At 41.8% G+C, this 19,930-nt stretch overlaps 2 protein-coding genes across 10 annotated transcripts in view; one reads left to right on the plus strand and one right to left on the minus strand.

Annotated features, from left to right (window-relative positions):
• Positions 1-874: 874 nt before the first annotated feature.
• On the minus strand, positions 875-7,652 carry LOC116096973 (serine/arginine repetitive matrix protein 1-like). Its single transcript, XM_031379362.1, has 6 exons — positions 7,236-7,652; positions 6,617-7,122; positions 6,213-6,333; positions 4,401-4,453; positions 3,154-3,258; positions 875-1,259 (listed from the first exon to the last, which is right to left on the minus strand). Exons 1-6 carry the CDS (start codon positions 7,650-7,652, stop codon positions 1,163-1,165), a joined length of 1,299 nt encoding a protein of 432 aa, XP_031235222.1. The 3' UTR covers positions 875-1,162.
• Cdc42bpa (CDC42 binding protein kinase alpha) overlaps positions 6,906-19,930 on the plus strand; it is a 210,120-nt gene continuing 197,095 nt past the window's right edge. For 2 of the 9 annotated variants that reach the window (XM_031391080.1, XM_031391090.1), the window contains exon 1: positions 6,906-8,331. In XM_031391080.1, the coding sequence (XP_031246940.1) occupies positions 8,154-8,331 (178 nt within the window). In that variant the 5' untranslated portion in view covers positions 6,906-8,153. The remainder of the gene's footprint in view (positions 8,332-19,930) is intronic. The other 7 variants (XM_031391084.1, XM_031391097.1, XM_031391108.1 and 4 more) reach the window with 7 other exon arrangements.

Consider the following 19,930-nt stretch of genomic DNA (forward strand, 5'->3'; position numbering starts at 1 on the left):
GGAGATTGGTGATAGCGGCATAAACCTGAGAGTGGTGGTAGATTAAATCAGAGGGGCACCTGGGGACCAGATCATGGAAGGTCTTGTGAGCAATAGTGAGTTGGTTAGTTTTTTTCTCAACTTAACCCCACTAGAGATAGCAAAGAACAGGGAACCTCAACTAAGAAAATGCCCCATCAGACTGGGCTGTAGGCAAGCCTACAGGGCATTTTCTTGATTGATGTGGAGGGGCCAAGTTCATTGTCAACAGTACCATTCCTGGGCAGATGGCTCTGGGTTAAGTAGAAAAGCAAGCTGCCTGAGCCGTGGAGAGCAAGCTAGCAAGCAGCAGTCCTTTATGGATTTCTTCTTCAGTTCCTGCCCTGAATTCCCTTCATGAGGGGCTACAATCAGAAGCTGAAGTAAACCCTTTCCTCCCCAAGTTGTTTTTGGCCCTGGAGTTTTATCACCGAAATGGGAACCCTAACTGAGACAGCATCACACATCTAGTGATTGACATCACCTAGAGATGCCAAACGAATGTGACATATGCTTCTTACGAGCATGGGGCTGTGGAACAGTTGAACGTCTTACAGCTGAATGTCTTACATGTCAAGTGCAAGGTTCCAGTGAGCAACTTGAGGCTACATGGCCTACATGGTCCAGCCTGGGCTGCTAAGTAGCCACTTCTGCTGCATTCTATTTGTTAAAAGTGGGTCACTTGAGGGGATGTAGACCTAACCTCTCAATAAGAATATTAAATAATTTGTCATGTTTTTCAAACCAGGGCAAATAATGTTTAAATCTTAAGTCCTTTGTTCTTAAAGCTTAAGAGGCTCATAGTGTCAGAGATTTCTGTGTATAGTCACTTGGCTTTCATGGCTGAGGGAGCTTAGTAGAGCTTAGTAGATGTTTATTTCACAGTAGCCAAGAATGAAAGAAGGAAGAGGGGAAGGAGGGAGAAGGGAAGGAATATGTTGGGGACAAAACACAATCTTTATAGGTAAACTCAAATAACCTTGTTTTTCCTACTGGACTCTGGCTCCAGCTCCCAACAGTCCATTAGCTGTAAGGTCATCAATGAATGAACATACTTATTGGTGAGGCTGGAACCACTGTGGCACAATGGCTTCTGAGCACGGGTGGGGAGCCAGACCTGCAGCAGACAAGTCTTCCAGAGATGCTATATCCACACTTTAACCAAGTGAGTTGAGATCATCCATTGATACAAAGTGCCCTGCGGTGCGTGCCCCCATTGTTGGTCATAAGGTGAGGGAGACCTAGTAAAGGGGACCAAGAAAAAGCAAGAAGGGGGAACCAGCTGGGAAGTATGGTTGGCGCAATCAACTGCTGCTCAAAGGTCAGGAGAGAGGCAGACTGTGGATGGATTATCGCTGCGTGCCATGGAACCCACTGGTTCCTGTACCCAGTGTTTCCGGAGTGTGCTAACTAGAACCCTCCACTCTCACCTCGATGGCTTTCGGCATCTAAGCTCTCGCTGCATCACCTCCACCCCCAGCCTAGGACCAGGAGGGACACACTGCCTTGATTCTGTGACATGGTAGCCCAGAGTCTGACCAACTGTGTCCCGTGGATACAATTTATAAAAGACTGCTAGTTATCCTTTCAATTTTCAGACTTACCGAATAGCTCCAACATTCGATGCTATCTGTGGCATGCTTGACCATAAATAGTTTAGAAAATTCTGTGTGTAGGAGTGCTTGTTTATGCAGTGCTTTAAGGAGAGATGAGAAAGATAGGACAAAATGGGCTGACAAGCGGGTGGGAAATAGTAGTTTGTGAACTCATTAATCAAATACACACACACACACACACACACACATACACAGAGAGAGAGAGAGAGAGAGAGAGAGAGAGAGAGAGAGAGAGAGAGAGAGAGAGAGAGAGAGAGAGAGAGAGAGAGAGAGAATGTGTGTGTAGCCTTAGGTTGACATCTGTATCTTCCTCTGTGTTTGAGCCGGGGCTTCTCACTGAATCTGGAGGTAATCAGGTTGGCCTGCCTAGCTGACTGGCAAGCCTCAGGAGCCTTCTGTCTTTTCTTCCCAAGAGCAGTCTCTAGGCTTTAGACCGTGGGTGTTGGGGAACCAACCTAACATTCAAACCCGGGAAGAAAGGTATCCCCTGCCATCCAGCTGTGTCCCTTGGCATGTGCCCACCCCTTCCACTAACAGTAAGGGAAAGTGTAAACGGAAGCAAGCATTAACAGAGAGTATTTTTCTTCCCCCTTTAAGTGGTGAGACTTTGTCATTGATATTACTAACGAACCAACGTAAGGAGCTTGAAATGTAAGGACTAGCATTTGCTATTGTTTCTGTCTTCAGAGGATAGGTGGACCTAGAGGAGAGGTAGTAAAATATCTTCGACTTGTTTTTAAAAATGAGAAAAAAAATTTAAATTGGAATAGAATTACACTCTTTCCCCTCCCCCCTTTCCTCCCTCTCGCCCCTCCCATGTCCTCATCCCACTCTCGGGTTGATAGCTCCTTCTTTGGTTACATGCACACAAACACGTGTACACACACACACACACACACACACACACACACACCCCATACCATATCATGTAACATATACACCATACTCACCTCTCTGTCTCTCTCATATACACACGCACACAATACATACATACACACAACACACCATATATCACACACTACACATAAGCACCACACCATATCATACATACACACATACATACCGCATCTCTTTCTCACACACACACCACACCATATCATGCACATACACTATACCTCTCTCACATACACACATACACACCCACATCTCACACACACACCACATCTCTCTCTCCCTCTCCCCCCTTCACAGACACACACACACACACACACACCTCACACATACACCACATCTCTGTCTCTTCCTCTCCCTTTCCCCCTCTCTCTTACACACACACACACACACACACACACACACACACACACACACACACACAGATACAACTTTCTAAGCCTGTTTTTGGTTGCGTGTGTATGACTTGAGGGTTGGCTACACTGCTCTGTACCAGCTATTACAGGGGCCTGTTCTTGTCCCTGGAGAGGTAAATTCTCCTCCAGCAATCCTTAGTTGCCTATCATTCTAGGGGTGAGGCCCTCACAAAGACTTCTTCCTTCCATGTTAACGAGACCGTTGACACTACCTTTGTTTCAGTCTTGCTTGTGCAGCCATTTCTAGAAGAGACGGTTTCATGGGAGACTTACTTCTGTTTTGGCTCTTACAATCTTTCCATCCTCCTGCATGTTCCCTGAGCCATAGACAAGAGCTATGATGTATCTGATGTCTGGGCTCTCCACAATCCAGTGATCCCTGCATTGTATCCAGTTGTGGGGTTTTTTTTTGGGGGGTGGGGTGGGGGGTGCTCTCCATTTGCTGTAAAGAGTTGTTTCTAAGGGGACAGATGCTGGCCACACTTATCCAGAAAAGATGGCTCAAGCGCAAGGAAGGTTCAGGTCTAGACCTAGGCTTGTGGGTTTGAAGAGGGGCAGAGGGTTGGACAGTATAGTTATTTCTTTGTATTTGCTGGAGATTGGTTCTAGGATCGCTCCTCACTCCAGCCCCCGACCTCAGCACAATTCAAGGTTGTTCAAGTTTCTGATATAGTATTTGCAAATAAGTTACACATGTCCTCATATATTTTCCAATGCCTCAAGATTATTTTAAATATCTAATCTAATATAAATACAGTGCAATAAGTTATTTTACTGAGTTGCTTATGGAATGTTGATAAAAAGTGCATATAGTGTTAGTATATTTTCCATCTGTGGTTGGCTGACACTGCATAAAACCTTCAAATATGGAGGTCTGACTTTAGAGAAAGCCCTACTATGCACGAACTCTGTACGAATCATAGTAAGTCCTGAACTATGTACGAATCATAGTTTCGTACATGTTTCTACATAGTACATAGTTTCAGACATAGTTCTACTATGTTTTTTGACTCTGTTATTAATTAATTAATTAATAACATGTTTGCCGGTGTACATTTGTGTGAGGCTGCGAATGCACTGATGTGGGACTTGCCCATTAGGCTAATCTGGCAAACTAGTGAACCCCAGGGGTCTGTGTGACTTTGCCTCCCTTGTGCAGAGGTTCCAAGTGCCCATGGTTCTGCTTAACTTCCTATGTGCCTTCTGGAGGAACTGAACACAGGTCCTCCGGCTTGCTTGGCAAGTACCTTCTCTACAGAGCTATCTCCCCAGGTCCTGTTAGCCATTATTGAAACTCTGCTTATTCTTGAGTAAGATGTACCAAGTTAAGCATACGGCTGGTTGTTATAAGTATTAATTGGTACATGGCTTCTTCTATTCTTAGCCCTGAGTTGGAGAGTTGATTGGAAAGCTTACACACTGGGGGCTGTTTAACTACATATGTCCTTTCTCAACCTACCTTTTTACCTTCTTATCTTCCTTTTTTGTTGTTGTTGTTGTTGCTTTTTTTTCCTGAAAGATAGGGTTAATTGTCAGCATCTTCATAAAACTCTCTGGTTATTTTAACCACACTGGGTGTTTGCTGTGCTATACATTAAACCTCTGACTCTTAAGCTGAATCTCACAAAGACCTTCCCCCAGGCTCTTTTCCTTAAGAGCACTCTGCTAGGCAGCCTGTGTTTTGAGGTAGCACTTCAGGGGCTGTACCAACACTGGGCCTGCCCCTTTTCTTTGGCTTAAGCTCAGTTTCATTAACAAGCAGGTTCACACTTCAACTAGAACATTTAAAATAACACCCGCACAATGTGTTTAGTGTTCAGTTAATTATTAAGTCTCTAAGCTTGAATTATTCAAGCAAAATTGATTGGGTTCAACCTTCTTCCTTCTCTTTGTGCTTAAAAAAAAAAAAAAACTAACAAAATAAATTCTCTCCTCTCCTCTCTAAATAATTTGGAAAGGGTTATTTAATAAGTCTCAATGTCCCGGTCTGTGGGTGGTACCCAAGGGCTAATTAGAATAGGTAGAGAGGACAGGCAGCTTGAGTCTTTTGTTAAAAATTGTGTTTATGGCTGGGGTGTGGTTCAGTGGGCACTGCCTGTTTGTCACCCTGTATTCTTTTCCAAGCCCTGGGGGAAAAATAGCATCTGCAATCAATTCATATACTTCTAGTACCAGTTCATACATTTAAAGAAAACCGTCGGGGTTCACCTTCCTCTCCGACTGTTTTCTAATTGTTTAAAAAACTCATTTGACTTATTTTATATGTGCATGTACCCATCTACGCATGATTCTCAAGATCAGAGGGCAATGTGTGAGAACTGATTTCTCTACTTCTATCATGTTGGTCCTAGGGACAGAACTCAGGCTGTCTGGCTTGGCAGCAGGTGCTTTTCTTGCTGAACCATCTGGTCTCTGTATGCTCTTTTTGTTTTTAATTTTTAAAATTTTTATTACTTAATCTCCTGAGTAAATGAACTTGTTAAAAATGTGTTGACTTCATTTTAAGAGCTTGGTGTGGCTGAAGAACATTTCTTGACCTAGATAGATAATTACAGACGATATAAAACTATCCTTTCCTGGGCAAGGTCTTTGTTAAAACGTGTTAAGGAAAAAAGTGTAGACACCAATGGCAGTGAAATAACAACAGTAACTAATGCCACATGACATTATCTAGTTTAGGATCACATTTCACGTTTATAATTTCGTTACTTGTACAATTAAGGAACAGGTACACTCAAAGATGTCATGGCTGAAAATGATTAACCTTTTGTCTGAACCCATTTAAATATCACTCACATGTTAAGAACACACTGAAAATAATGCAGTCCTTATTTATGCCAGGCAGGAATAGACTTGGAGAGTATAAATTTCAGAAAAGATTCACCATATTCTGCGAATCACTTTAACCTGAACCTTCATTTCCAGACATCATATCTCGGCCTTCCTTTCTAGTTCTCCCTCTGCTTTTGTATTGCTGAGATGTGAGAATGATCATTACACGCATTGCCATGGAAAACGGGTGCGGGGAAGGAATATAAAATAATCGCATTTTGGAGGAGGATCACACTTGGAGGTAGGGGCAATAACAGAAACGCAATGACCCAGTTTAGCTGGATCAAAAGTAGGATCTTCCCGGAAGCATTATGGAGGGAACTCTCAAAATCCAAGACCACAAAACCCTGAAAGGGCCCCGCCAGCAGCAGGTGCCTTGGCTCTTCAGCGACTTGCTTTTGCTGCATTGCTGCCTGGCGCAGAGTGGCTGTTCCCATACCTGAAGTGTGCTGACAGAGGGAGTTGTAGGTTTGGTGACAGTGTTGATTGAGGAGGAGCTGAATTCCCGGGGGGTGCTGGTAACCTTGACTGAAGAATGACGGGCATGATCTAGAATATTTCTGGAGGAAAAAAAAAAAAAAACAGCCAGGCTTCACATTGGGGAAACTTTGGGGAACAGAAATGGGGATCTTTCTCCTTTGAGATCCCGCATGCACGACCTGAATGGTGGAGCACACCAGTCTATTATTATTATTATTATTATCCTGGGGGAATGATAAGAATGCTGTGGATTAGGGACACCGGAAATCAGGACTCCGGGGCGTGGGAAAGCCGAATGGGGGCAGGGTGGGCAGGTAAACCGCGTCGGGGGAGAGGCCGTCTTGTCCCAGAGCGGTTGCAAACCGAGGGTTCCCGTGCGGGACCGACAGGCATCTCCGCAGACGTGGAGGAAGAAGGCCAGCCGGGGGGGGGGTGGACACCGCGGGGACCCTGGGCGGCGGCGAGGCACTGTGCCGCACTTTCCAGCCCGTTCCACACCCGAGTCGCCCGGGACCCGGTTCCCCGGGCTGCCGCAGCCGCACGGCCTCGGGCCGAGGCGATCCCCAAGCCCCGGGGCCCGGGCTTGGCTGGGCCGCAGCGCGCCGCTTCCAGCCGGGTCGAGGGGGGGCGCGGGGGGACGGGGCGCGCCGCCATTTTGGATCCGTCCGGTCGGCGAGCCTCCGCCTGCGCGCCGCGGCGCCGGGAGCGGCCTCGGGGAGCCTAGGGCGCGGGCGCGGGCGGCGCGGGCGCGCGGGCGGGCGGGCGCGCGGGGGAGGCGGGCCGAGGAGGAAGGGAGTGGTTGGGAGCCGGGCTGCGGCAGCCTCAGGTCTCCTCCTCGGCGGCGGCGGCAGCGCCCCCTCCTCCCGCGCCTCAGCCGCCGGCGTCCGTCAGGAAAGATGCCCTCAGCCCAGGGCTTGGAAGAAGGGACCCGAGCCGCGGCTGCCGCCCGCGTTCTCTGAATTCGTCAGCGCAGCCCCCTCGCCGAGGGGCGGCGGCGGCCGCGGGGCGCGAGCGGGAGCCCGGGCGCTGCGCCCGGCGGCACGGCGCGGCCCGCCAGCGGCCTCCGGCATGGAGCGGGCTCGCGCGGCCGAGTAGCCGCCGCCCCCCGGAGCCCGGCTCCAAAGCCGCCCGCAGCCCGCCTCATCCCGGCTGCGCCGCCCGCCAGGCCCCGGGAGCAGCCGGGAGGAAGATGATGCGTCCTCGCCGCAGTCCGCCGGAGGAAACAGGACTCGCTGCGAAGCCCTAGGAAGAAAGAGCTCGGAGCGGACGGAGGCTCGAGCCGCTCCGGGAGCTGCCTGCCCTCCCTTGGCCGCGGAGGACTCGCCCAGGCGCTCTCCCGAGTGGAGGTTGGGAGAGCATTTGCAGCAGAATTTTTGGCTTTCCCTCCCCCTCCATACATTCCCCCCCCTCCTTTTTTTCATTTTTTTTTCTTCTTCCCGGGAAGTGAATTGCTGATGCCAAGGGGACTTTATTCATTAATGATGCAACTGGATTCGTTTCAGGATTATGTTGCACGAATTGAATTTTGAATGAAGGAGTTGTTTTTTTTTTTTTCTTTTTTTGAAAGGAGTGTTGACTCTTTAGCTCGTTGTACTTTTAATTATTATTTTATTTAAATATACAATCTAATGGTATTATTCTCTTAAAATATTAAAATCTATATTTTATGAAAACTTACCCTCAAGATATATATGTTTATGGGTGAGATTGAAGACGCTTCCGTTAAGTGAGGTGACTGGTGTTATTGGATGTTTAATTCAGCACCAGCATTGCATGACAGTTGTTTGAAATAACAAGTGGTTTATTTTTAAAAGCCACATCTTTAAACTTTTAGGTTCAGATAGTAACAGTAGACATCGTAAGGGCACTTAAGGGAAAACCAGCAGAAATCGAAGCAAACATGTCCGGAGAAGTACGTTTGAGGCAGTTGGAGCAGTTTATTTTAGATGGGCCAGCTCAGACCAATGGGCAGTGCTTCAGTGTGGAGACATTACTGGACATTCTCATCTGCCTTTACGATGAATGCAATAATTCTCCATTGAGAAGAGAGAAGAACATTCTTGAATATCTAGAATGGGGTAAGTTTTATTTTTAATACTCTTAATGCGTTGCTGGGTATGAGCATTATTAACTATAGTGAAAATGATGTGTATATCCTTAATAAAAGAACAAATTAGTCATGACTTTTTCTCTCCTAGTTTTCCCTAACTATTTGCCAGGAGTAGAGCTGTGCCACTTAATTGCTGCCTTGTTGTTTGGCCTTGCTGGTTTGTGAACTCACCGCGTTTGCGGGCAGCAGCAGGAGCTTTGAAACTAATGCTGGGGTTGGCAGAATTGGATTATGGAGCACAGTTGTCACACCCGTTCAGTGGGAGGCTGCTGGTCGGAACATTCCTTCCCAGCCTTTGAAAAATCACCGGAGAGGAGAGGAGAGGAAATGTGGAGGTCCCTGTGTTCGTTTTAGGACAACAGGAATGTGGGGGTGGCGATCAGCGGGTTGAATTTCATCTCTGGATAGCACAGGCAAAGGAAACTACTAATTAGGTTCCTGAGAAATAATAGAAATAGTGCGTGCGTGTAGAAAGCAGATGCAGTTGGCGGATGTTTGGAGGCAGCTCCACCTGCCTTAGATTTTATTCTAAATTGAACTTGTATCTACACTGGCTAAATGTGACTCAGGCGACCTGTAGTAGTGGTCTAGATCAGTGATGTGGGCAAACGCTGCATGTGACCTTCAAGGCTTATCTGAACTCCTGGAGCTTCTGTTGTTCCTCCCTCTCTCCCTCCCTCTGGTGAGGGAGGTCTGACATCCAGCAGTGGCTGGACATCACTCATTGCCTGGCTGCTGGAGAGTGGGACCAGTGGGACCGTAGCTCCGGAAGGATTTGGGCCACTTAGGATTTTGTGCTGTTGAAAATACTTTTAGCTAGCTAAATGATTTTTTATATTGAAGATCTTTATTCCCAAGTAAACCTTAATTTTCTGAAGTAAAAAAATTAAGTGCCCGTTGTTGTTTCTGTTTTCAAATTCATTCAAAATTTGTTTCTCAAGTCACCTCCCACTTTAAGAATGCCCAGATGAAGCAGTGTTAGCTCTCTAACCTTCCAATATCAGAAGAGCGAGTGCTCGTAGCATGATGTTACAAGGTTTAAAAAAATGTGCAAATGTGAATGGGATGATTTCACAAAGCAGTTCACCATCATCATGCAGGGAATGTAAGAAAATCTTAAACCAGTTTCAGGCAGCTTTTCTCTTGAGAGTAGGTAATTTTTATGTTGGCACTGACTTTGCATCTACCTGCCTTTTTATGTGTAGGGTACAATATTTCATGAAGCATATGGAATTTTACACCCTGTGTTTCATAAACTTAGGAATTCTGTGGTGATTCTTTTTTTGAAGACTTAAAAGGTTTCAATACTCTCAGAGTTGGAATTTGAGTTCTTCAGTCAAGGCTTCATAGTGAAACTGTAGTCTGTGATTATGATTGTCATTTAATATCCTTTTCACTTGCAAAGCAGTAGGAGAATTCTCTGTACATAGCAGTGGCAACTATAATTTAAAATAGTGTATGATATAAGAGAAAATGCATTTCCATGGCTTCCTGATGTGTAGTAGTTGATGCTATGGGTTATTTTGCCTTCTTATTAAAATAACCTCTGTATGTTCCATTAAGTATCTTTTCTTGGATTTTTGTCTATGTTTATGAAGACACTTTGCAAACACATATGTACTTACTTATACTAAAAAGTAAAACAAAGATCATGTGTTTGGCTACATTCACCATTTTTTTAAATTTTTTCCGAGAGAGGGTCTTGTGTCACTCTTGAAGTTACTAAGTGCTGAGGCTGGCCTTGAACTCCCTCTACCTTTCCAGTGCTGGCTTTACTGTGTGCTACCATGTGCAGATTATATAGTGCTGCGAATGGAACCAGGGGCTTTGTACATTCTAGGCAAGTATTCAACCAATTGAGTTCGATTCTCCAGTCCGAATTCACCTTTATTCTTATTAATAATTTCATGTCTTACCTTTATAGTTGTCTGATATATGGTATGATGAGCATCTACAGTCTTATAAACCATTACTGGTGCTTTAAAAAGGCTTATTTTTATTATTTTAAATTATATATGTGTGTGGATCTGGCGTAGGTATATGTTGTAAGTGCAGGCTCCTGAGGAGGCCCTGATAGCTGATCTCCTTGGAGCTGTGTGCTGCTGGTTGTAAGGTGCCTGACATGGGTGCCGGGAATCAAACTCAGGTCCTCTGGAAGAATCATTTGCCCTCTAAGCTACCAAACCATCTCTTCAACTCTGAGAGAGAAGTTTAAAACTTAAAGAATATATGTATATATTTCTTCTTCTTTTTAGATTATAATAGTTATATCATTTTCCATTCCTTTTCTTCCTTCCAAACTCTTCTCTAGCTCTCTGTCAAATTCATGGCTTCTGTTTTCATTAATTGTTTTACACACACACACACTCCTAAAACCATAAATACATGCTCAGTCTGCATCATGTCACTTGTATTTGTGTTTTCAGGGCTGACCACTTGGTTTTGGATAGCCAGTTGGTGTGCTGTGCCCGAGGAAGCGAGAATAGAACTTTTAAGGAATTGCTTTGCTTACTTTAGGCTCTGAAGCCTCTGGCATGCTCGCCCTTCATAAGAATCAGGAGTGGAAGTGTTGTAGAGATGCATCCTAGGTGGTTTCATTTACTGTCTTTGAGCTATTGGGATCTTAGATTAAGAATGATAGTATCTTTTCATTTAAGTATTGCAGTGAGTCATTCCTTCTTTATTTATTAGTCTATCACTACATTTTGGGGAATGTCCTATATCATTTTTTCCCATTGCAAAAATGTATAAGAATATCTAGATTAGGTTTTCAGATTGTGAATTGACTTCACTTTAAATTTTTAATGAATATTAACTTTTTGGGATGGAAATTCATAGGACTATTATTAAGGTTAAATTTGACAATTTAGATTTGCTTCAAGATGCCATCTTTGATTTTAGCCATTCAGAAAGTATTGTATTTAAAAGACCCAGTAACTGAAAGAGAGCAGTGTAGTTAAACATTCCATGTTTCATGTTAAATATTTGTGTTTGGTATTTACATTACTGGAAGTACCACCTAGATGCTCCATATTCTTGCAAGGGATGACTGGTTACTTTTAAACATGTAGTCAAAATTTTGTGTGTATCGCTCTGTTAATTACATTTGATTCCAAGTTATGGTCCATTTCATTCCTGTGGTGGTAGAGGTAATGTTTTGTTCTTAACGGTACCACAGGAAAAAGCCTTGCCTATTGCGCATCAAGCATGCTGCTTCTCTTTTATAGCATTCCCTGGTTTCCGTGCTAGAAACCTTCAGGGAAGGAAAGTAGAGTAGGAAGAGTTGAGGGGAAGGGACTGAGGCAGTGAGTGCTAGCCCAAGGGGAGAAGAGTACTGTGAGACCAGAGGTCACTTCTGAGCTTAATAATGTGTATAATTTCCTGGCTGCAACCAGCAAGACTTGAAGAGCTTTCTTTCCTTTGAGTGTTAAATTGTTGGAAAGATTTCATCTTATAGTCAGTAAAATTTGAAAGACTTTCTTTGATTTTTAAGTTGTTGGAAAGATTATGGTTTCTGTTTTTGTTTATATAAAAATAGCTTTGTTGTCAAAATAGTGGTTATAGTTGAGTTATAGTGGAGCTATAGAAGTAAAGTAGTGTAATGTTGTAAACTAACTTGTTAGTGATGACCAATACATTCACTACTTATTACATTGTTTTTCTTCTACTTATTATTTTATTCTGAGTATACCACTCAGAACAAGAGGAATTGCCAGGATTCCCTGTATATAGATTACTTTTCTAGACTTTCTTATCTTGATCTTATAACAACAGTTCATGTAAGTTATCATTAACTGATTTTATAGCTTACTCACATTGTTTGCTACACCATAGAATAATCCGATTATTAAACTTATTGCAAGGTCATATCAACAGGTATTGTAAGATAAACATTTCCTTTTATTAGATGTTAGTGTATTTATTTATTTATTTATTTATTATTTTATTATTGAGACAAGGTTTCTCTGTGTAGCCCTGGCTGTCCAGAACTTGCTCTGTAAAGACCAGGGTGGCCTTGAATGTGGAGATTGGCCTGCCTCTACCTCCTGAGTGCTGGGATCAAAGGAATGAGCTACCGCCCTTTGAAGTTTATTCTCTGGTTTTCCTTGTGTGAGTTGGGGTGATGATGGCTTGATTGGAAGGAAGGAACTGAATCATTTATAGAATACTTTAGTTTTTCTTTATGTCTGTTATTCCTCACTGTTAACTTTTCCTGAGTAGAAATATTTATCACATAGAGTTGCTCAGATAATCATTGAATATAGATGATTAAATTAATTTTTAAATAAGCTCATTTGTGATCATTGTAAATGTGTTTAAAATATAGGTAGGCCACTTGTTTTCTTTACACTAATCATGAAATATTCTGTGTTAAGAATGGGTGTGGTTGGGTGGTGGTGATGCACGCCTTTAATCCCAGCACTTGGGAGGTGGATTTCTGAGTTCGAGGCCAGCCTGGTCTACAGAGTGAGTTCCAGGACAGCCAAGGCTACTCAGAGAAACCAACCCCCCCCCCCAAAAAAAAAAAAGAACGGCTGCGGTTTGTCTGAAGGTGGTAGCTTGCTGGCTGTGGTTTGTCTGAGGTGGTAGCTTGCTGGCTGCGGTTTATCTAAAGGTGGTAGCTTGCTGTTGGGCCCTTTCTCCCTCTCTCTCCTTCCTCCTCCTTTCTGCCCACTTCTACCCCAGGGAGTTGACAAATAATATTGGTTCCTGTAACAACTTGCAGTATTGATTAGTTGGTTAGTAAACTGTTTAAAATAATAGTGCTCTATGGATGAGAACAGGATGTCAAGGTTCACATTTTAAGAATTTTAGAAGTATTTCATATGGAAACAAGGCATACTTCACTATAGCAGTGTGAATAAATATTACAATATGTTGGAAACTTTATGAACTGTCCCATAAATCTTTGAACTTGATTACTACTACATAGTAAGTCCAGTCTGCTTTAGGGCAAAGGAACTGAACTTGGCATGAGTTTTCTTGTGCTCCTCAAATCTTACTCACTGCTAGAAAATTGTGTGTGAAGCCCATTCTTTTTCATTCAGTTGGGTATAATAGTTAAAAAAATTTAATATATGAAGTCTAGCCAACATTTAAAAGTTAGGCTAGAATAGAAAACAATCAAGTTCATCATACATAGAAAGAGGAAATACTGGTATGAAAAGCATTTGTGCTTTGTTGCATTTCTTACTCTTATGTCTTACAGATTGAGATTAGAGGAATTTGGAATGTTGTGTAGATGCAGATGTATATGTTAGCTAATAATGAAGATATTAGAAGCATGGCTCCTGTTTTCGAACATGTAAAAGAGCCAGGACAACAAATGGATAATGTAATAAGGGGAATGTACAGAGGGACTAGACTGGGAGGAGGAGGGGCACAGGAGAGCTTGGGCTAGGGAGAGGATGAGAATGAATGGGGGGGACAGGGAGGGAGAGAGAGGACTCCGTTGTGTTTCTAAGGTGGTGTTTGAGTCTAACAGAATGATTGGCTAATTTTAATTTTGTAGAATATACTTTATATAAGAATGAACCTCAGTCCTCTGTTTTTTTTAAAAGTGGTTATTGCCTCTTATTTTCCTTTTGTGGCAGCGATTAACTTATATTGATTGTCAGAGATGTATTAGCTTTTCGACCTTGAGGGATAAATGATTCTAGTGTCTTGGGTATTTCTTTCTATTCCAGGCCAACTCTTGAGAATTTGCTAGTTTTCTCCTTCTTGTCACTCATAGACCATCAGTGAAATGACTTCAGGTTTTAGTATTGAAGACCATCAATTGCTCAGCTGTTTTTGCTGAATCTGCATAAGTTAAGAAGTGCTTTCTAAAATGACTTCACTTTGAATGACCTGTGCTCTTAAGTATAAACTATCTCAAACACAAGAATGAGTGTCCTTTGTTGTCACTGCATAGAGAAGAGCTCCAGCTGCAGACAATTTTCTTTTCCTCCCCATTGATGCTGCTCAGAGCTTTAGGGCTGCTCTTCCCTAGCTGCTCGCCTTTCACTGGACAGTTTGCATCTTTTTCAGTCAGTAGGTGAGAATGGGCAGCCTTCAGTTGGTCAGCCTCTCATCTGGTGGTCCTGCATGTGCTGCTGGTATAGAGCTGCATTTGGCTTTCATTGGAGCAGGAGCCACAGGACCTGGCCCCTCATTCTCAATACCCTAGTTTGTCTTTGAATTATTCTTTGAACTCTATTTTTGAATCAGGGCTTCTTCACCTAGTTTTCTTCTCTGGTTTCAAAGCATGTTCCTTAAACCCCTGCTCTATTACTGAGGTAGGTGTGTGTGTGTGCGTGTGTGTGTGTGTGTGTAAATGCGCACAGAATCTTGTAAGTTTGGAAAATCAACTCAGATATAATTCAAGTAAAACATTTCAGGTTATCCTAGAATTTACAAAGTTTATTGGATTATAGAATCATCATTTTAAATAATGTCTATAGGGTTGATGGCAAGTATTCTAATGCATATTCTTAGGGAAGTTTTGTTCCTTTGCAACTTTTTTTTTAAAGATTTTATTTATTTTATATATATGATGAGTACACGGTAGCTATCTTCAGACATACCAGAAGAGGGCATCAGATCTCATTACAGATGGTTGTGAGCCACCATCTGTTGTTGCTGGGAATTGAACTCAGGACCTTTGAAAGTGCTCTTAACTGCTGAGCCATCTCTCCAGCCCCTTTTGCAACTATTTATTGAGGTTAAAAAGAAACTTTGAGAAACTTGAATATAGCTTTGAGTAAGTTATATTTTACTTAGTGCCTGTAGACTTATATTTGTGTGTGTGAAAGTCTGTGACCTGAGAGATAAATTTAGTCATGGTAGAGTAGTCATGGTGCTGTTGGGAGAATGACATCTAAGAGCACACTGCTCACAGGAGGCTTGGGATGCTACACTGAAGACCTGTGCTGTCAACTCCTGCACGACGGAGATGTGCCTGTGACAGACATTCTTGTTCTAACTGAACTAAATCCCTATGGAAATGCATTTACATAATTTTAAATACAGAAACTCTCACTTTATTTTTATAGCTCCAGTTGCTATAATTTTAACATGTTACAAAACTATTTTGTGTCTAAAAAAAATTATTCATTATGATGTTTAGGAAGAAAAAGCCTTGAACTCTTGCAATTTCATAATCCACTGTGTTTTGTTTTTTTCCCCTAGGGTAACAGTGTTTTAGCTAAGCAGTTGGCTTCTGTCCTCTCAATTTGTGGGAACTTTTATTACTGTGTATAATGGTGTATGCATTTCATGTGTCAGCATCTGTTTGTTTATATGTATTAAGGAGAAACCCATGCACAACTGGTGTTACTTTGGCAGCATGTGGACAGCTAGGACTTTGTGATTACTCTAAGGTTTTGGTCTAAGTTTTAGCATGGTAGATAATAATACTGGAGGACAGTCAACCTGATTGTTCAAAAACAAGTGAAGAGCTTTGGACTTAGGCTGGATCCTTTAGTTATTGGCTAGGCGGTCTAGGCAAGTTATTTGGCCTTTTGAATCTATGTTATATTAACTGTAAAGAAGTGGACATTACTATCATATTTTACCAAATGATGAATGCCAGTTTAGAGTTTTTCCCATGACTTAGAGTTTATTTTGTTGGTTTCAGTCCCATTCTGATTTTTTCGTTTTTGATACAGGGTCTCATGGAGGAGTCCTTGAACTTAATATGACCTTAAACTTGTGATTCTTTTACCCCTGCTTCCTAAGTGCTAGGACTAGAGGTGTGCGCTGTTATATATCTTGTTTCTATGGTGATGGGAATTGAACCCAGGACCTTATATAGATTCTAGAAAAGTAATCTACCCACTCAGTTATAGCCCAGCTTCCATTCTGATTTTCAAATTTCTATATTATTTAGCCTGAAAATAAAGAAAGAACTAAAATAACAAATTGGGGATTAAGTTTCAGCTAAGTGTACACTAATACTAATTAAAGGATATAAGTAAATTCACTTTACTATCAGCAAGCATATATTTCTCCTTGATAATATCTTATTAAGTTGTTATTACTTTTAACTTTTATTTAATTGTATGTGTATGAATGTTCTGCATGTCTGTGCACTATGAACATGTCTGGTGCCCATGGAGGCCAGAGGAGGGCATTAGATCTTTCGAAATTGTATTTATTGAAGGTGTTTTTCTTGGCTATGCAAACAGTCTTAGATATTCTTTTAGGATGTTTTGCATTAAATGTTTTGTTCTTTTTAGCTAAGCTATTGGGGAGGGGAATAAATATTAAACTGATATTGTCTTTTCCTCTATCAGTAACAGATACTATGCAGTGACTAGTTACATTTTATTTTTGTATTTATGTGGCTTCGATCTGAAAATTAGTGGTAGAGTTCTAAACCTCAATTCAGAAAGTTAAATTTTTTATTGATGTGGTGCTCATATAGTACCTTTTATGGACTAAAATTAGGCAGCACCCACAGATCCATGTGATCTTTCAGTAAGTATGAAGAAAATGAACTCGTTCCACAAGTATTTCCTAAACTGTATTTCAAGAGACACACTGACTGTTCCACAAATTATGGGCTAATTGGCTATGTAGGGCTGGAAACTGGTGTTTTGGATACATGCCTTTTTACCTTATCATGGAAAAAGTTTCACAAGTTCTGAACAGAAACGTTTCGCAAGGTTGGCCCAGATCATTTCAACTGTGGAACTGTTAGAGGAACACTGGATTGAACTTGGGACATTGTGGCCACGTTAGGGAGACTTAGGCAATGTCCAGAGTCTTTAAGCAGCTTATGTAAAAAGCACATTTAAAAAAAAAAATTGTCGAAGTGTACTCAGAGCACAAACACAAGTAAGGTAAGCGTTTGGCACATTTACATAATCTAGAAACCAGTGTAGCGGAACTTAAGTTGAGGTAGAGTTCAGCTTTGGACAGGAAGATCTCACCTGTGTTCATGAATGCGACGTCTGGTTGACAGAGGTGCTTCTCCTAGCCTCGTGGCTGTTTTTTGGTTTTTTTGTTTGTTTGTTTTTCCCTTTTTCAGTAAAAGCATGGTCATTTTCTGTTCACTGGCACAGGGAAACTGTAAAGTAGAACAAAGCTAATTGGATTTTATGAGAACTTTATAAAAATGATATAATTGTCCAGTTCTAGCAAGAATCTTGTCCTTAAGTGTCAGTGCTTACTAGGGGTGGCCAATACCCCAAGGAACCCATATATGGTGAAAATCAGTGAGCACTGCTTAGAAGTGTTCTGTGCTGAGATTTCAAAAATTCTTCCTTAACATGACTAAAGCCTCATTTTGAGTTGCATCACTAACTCCCTGTGGTTTTGTCTTAACCAAAAAATTACCAAAAAGAAACATTTAAAAGTATCCTAAGAGCTCAGGTGTTCCGTGAACCTGACATATTACTATGGTACCAGAAAGCTTTTCCATACTGTGTACCCACACTTTCTCAGTGTTTATGGTTAGACCCACACTATTTGCAAGATTAGCATATTTTCTATTTCTGACTTTTTAAACTACATGCCTTTATAATGTGTCATCCTTAGTGACTGGTGCATGCTACACTAACAGTTTCTTCAGCAAATCCATGGTGTGTTTGTTAGTTGCTTGAGATTGTGATTAATGTTATCATCATGTTTCTTTTGACTTCATAACTGTGGTAGTATCAGTTAAGAACCTCATGAGTTATCCTGGTTTTCCTCTCTTTTTGTGATCTGGCTCAATTTATTTGTATTAAACTGGTAAATGTGGTTTTATACATTCCTGGATATTACTGTTTCACTTTGTTTTCTTTTCAAATGGCAAGAAGCCTTTAATTCATTACATGTCTCTAACTTGAAAATATGAGGTTTTTATATATCTGGAATTTAACAAAACACATCTCTGTCTGACTGTCTCTGTCTGTCTGTCTGTCTGTCTCTCTATCTTTCTGTCTCTGTCTCTCCCTTGGCTGTTCTGGAACTCATTCTGTAACCTGACTAGCCTTGAATTCAGAGATCCACCTGCTTCTCCCTCCTAAGTGCTGGGTTTAAAAGCATGTGCCAACACTACATGGCTTATACATGATTTTGTAATCTTGTTAATATCATGCTCAATATCTTTCATTGACTTTGGACAGCTTTCCAGGAGAGTATTATTGAAACTACTGAGCATGATATATACTTTTTCTTTTCTCTCTTATTTTAAAGACAAGGTATGTCTGTGTAGCTCAGATTGACCTTGATTTGTACTTCTTCCTCCTGAGTGCTAGAATTACAGGTGTGTATACCTGCCCAGTCACAACTTTTATACAGTGCTCATCTACTACCTTATACACTTAACTTTAAAAATATTTTAATTGAAATAACCATAACTGTACAAAATTGCAAGCATTGTACACTTTTTATTGAACTACAAGAATAATTTGTCTGCTGGTGTCTGTTCCTTTGCAATGTGTTTGTATGTATATCTATATACTTTTATATGACCATATGCAACTGTTAAAATCAAGAAATTAACATTGATGAGATACTGTCATTTTATTTTCAGAAACTTTGAGTTTATCAGTTGATGTAGTGGTCTTGTCAAAGCAGAAGGATTCTGTCTGGAAGCCTGGGTTGTATGGGAGTGGTATATCTTGCAGTGTTGCTTGAGCTAGGCCTTTTTTCACAACTTGGTCTCTTTTGAGGATTGCAGGCCATTTGCAGTAACCTCCTCATTTGGATTTTCCTCACAGATCAATTTAGACCAAATCTTGTTAGTATCTCAGAAGCAGTGCAGTCAGTGCTCAGCTTGCATCCTGTGGCACAGGTTTCATACTGCCTTACCACATGCCCTGCTGGCACTCACCAGGCTTCTCCACTGTGGTTATTGTCTGGGTGGGGTGTGCTGGTACATGCCTGTCCTCCTAACACTAAAGGGGCTGAGGCAGGATCATGAGTAGAAGCTCTGCTGGGCTATCTAAGTGAATTTGAGCCTGGCCAGAACAACACAGTGAGATACAGCAGCAGCAACATCAGACAAATGAAATAAAATCATGACAGAACAATTACTTCTTTCCCTTTTTAATTATTGGAGAGGTATTTTATATTATGTGTCTGTCTTTGCCTTATTAAATTGTATTTATATCTAGAATAGCTTTTGGTTTTTTGTATAAACTAGTAGAACAATTACTCAAGTGCTTCAGGATGGAACAAATTGTACTGTATCTTCAGTTTTTCTGTTTGAAGATGTTTCAAATTAAAAAAAGTAAAAACATGATGAGAGAATTAGACAAGGGCCATATATGAATTGTATATGCCACCTTCAATGGTCGGATGTTATCATGGAATCTGTCAGTAGCTTGGCTTGACCTGGATTTAGTCAATAGGAGCTCCTTCAAATTGTCTCTTTGTCATGTCCCCATGATTTCCTGCCTTTTCATATAATAAGATGGCTGAGGCTTGTCCTGTTCCTTCCTTGACCCTACCTTGGAATCAGCACGTTTTAAGGACTGCTGGCACCTTTTAGTAGAAGGAGTTATTCTGTAGGAGACAGGGTAAGGTCTCACTCCCCGTGAGCTCACGGCTTCTCTTTTAGTGGACATGCTCCCCTCCATTAGTTCATCCAGACC

This window comes from Mastomys coucha, unplaced genomic scaffold (genome assembly GCF_008632895.1).
Source record: "Mastomys coucha isolate ucsf_1 unplaced genomic scaffold, UCSF_Mcou_1 pScaffold1, whole genome shotgun sequence".
NCBI classification, from domain to species: domain Eukaryota; kingdom Metazoa; phylum Chordata; class Mammalia; order Rodentia; family Muridae; genus Mastomys; species Mastomys coucha.

Coding starts and splice junctions, on each gene's coding strand:
- LOC116096973 (XM_031379362.1), bottom strand. CDS start 7,652: ATGTATGGAGGGGGAGGGAAAGCCAAAAATTCTGCTGCAAATGCTCTC. Junction 4,454..6,212: donor CCTCTGTCAGCACACTTCAG/GTATGGGAACAG, acceptor CCTATCTTTCAG/GAAAAAAAAGCAACAACAAC. Junction 1,260..3,153: donor CAAGCAAGACTGAAACAAAG/GTAGTGTCAACG, acceptor CCCCTTTACTAG/GTCTCCCTCACCTTATGACC.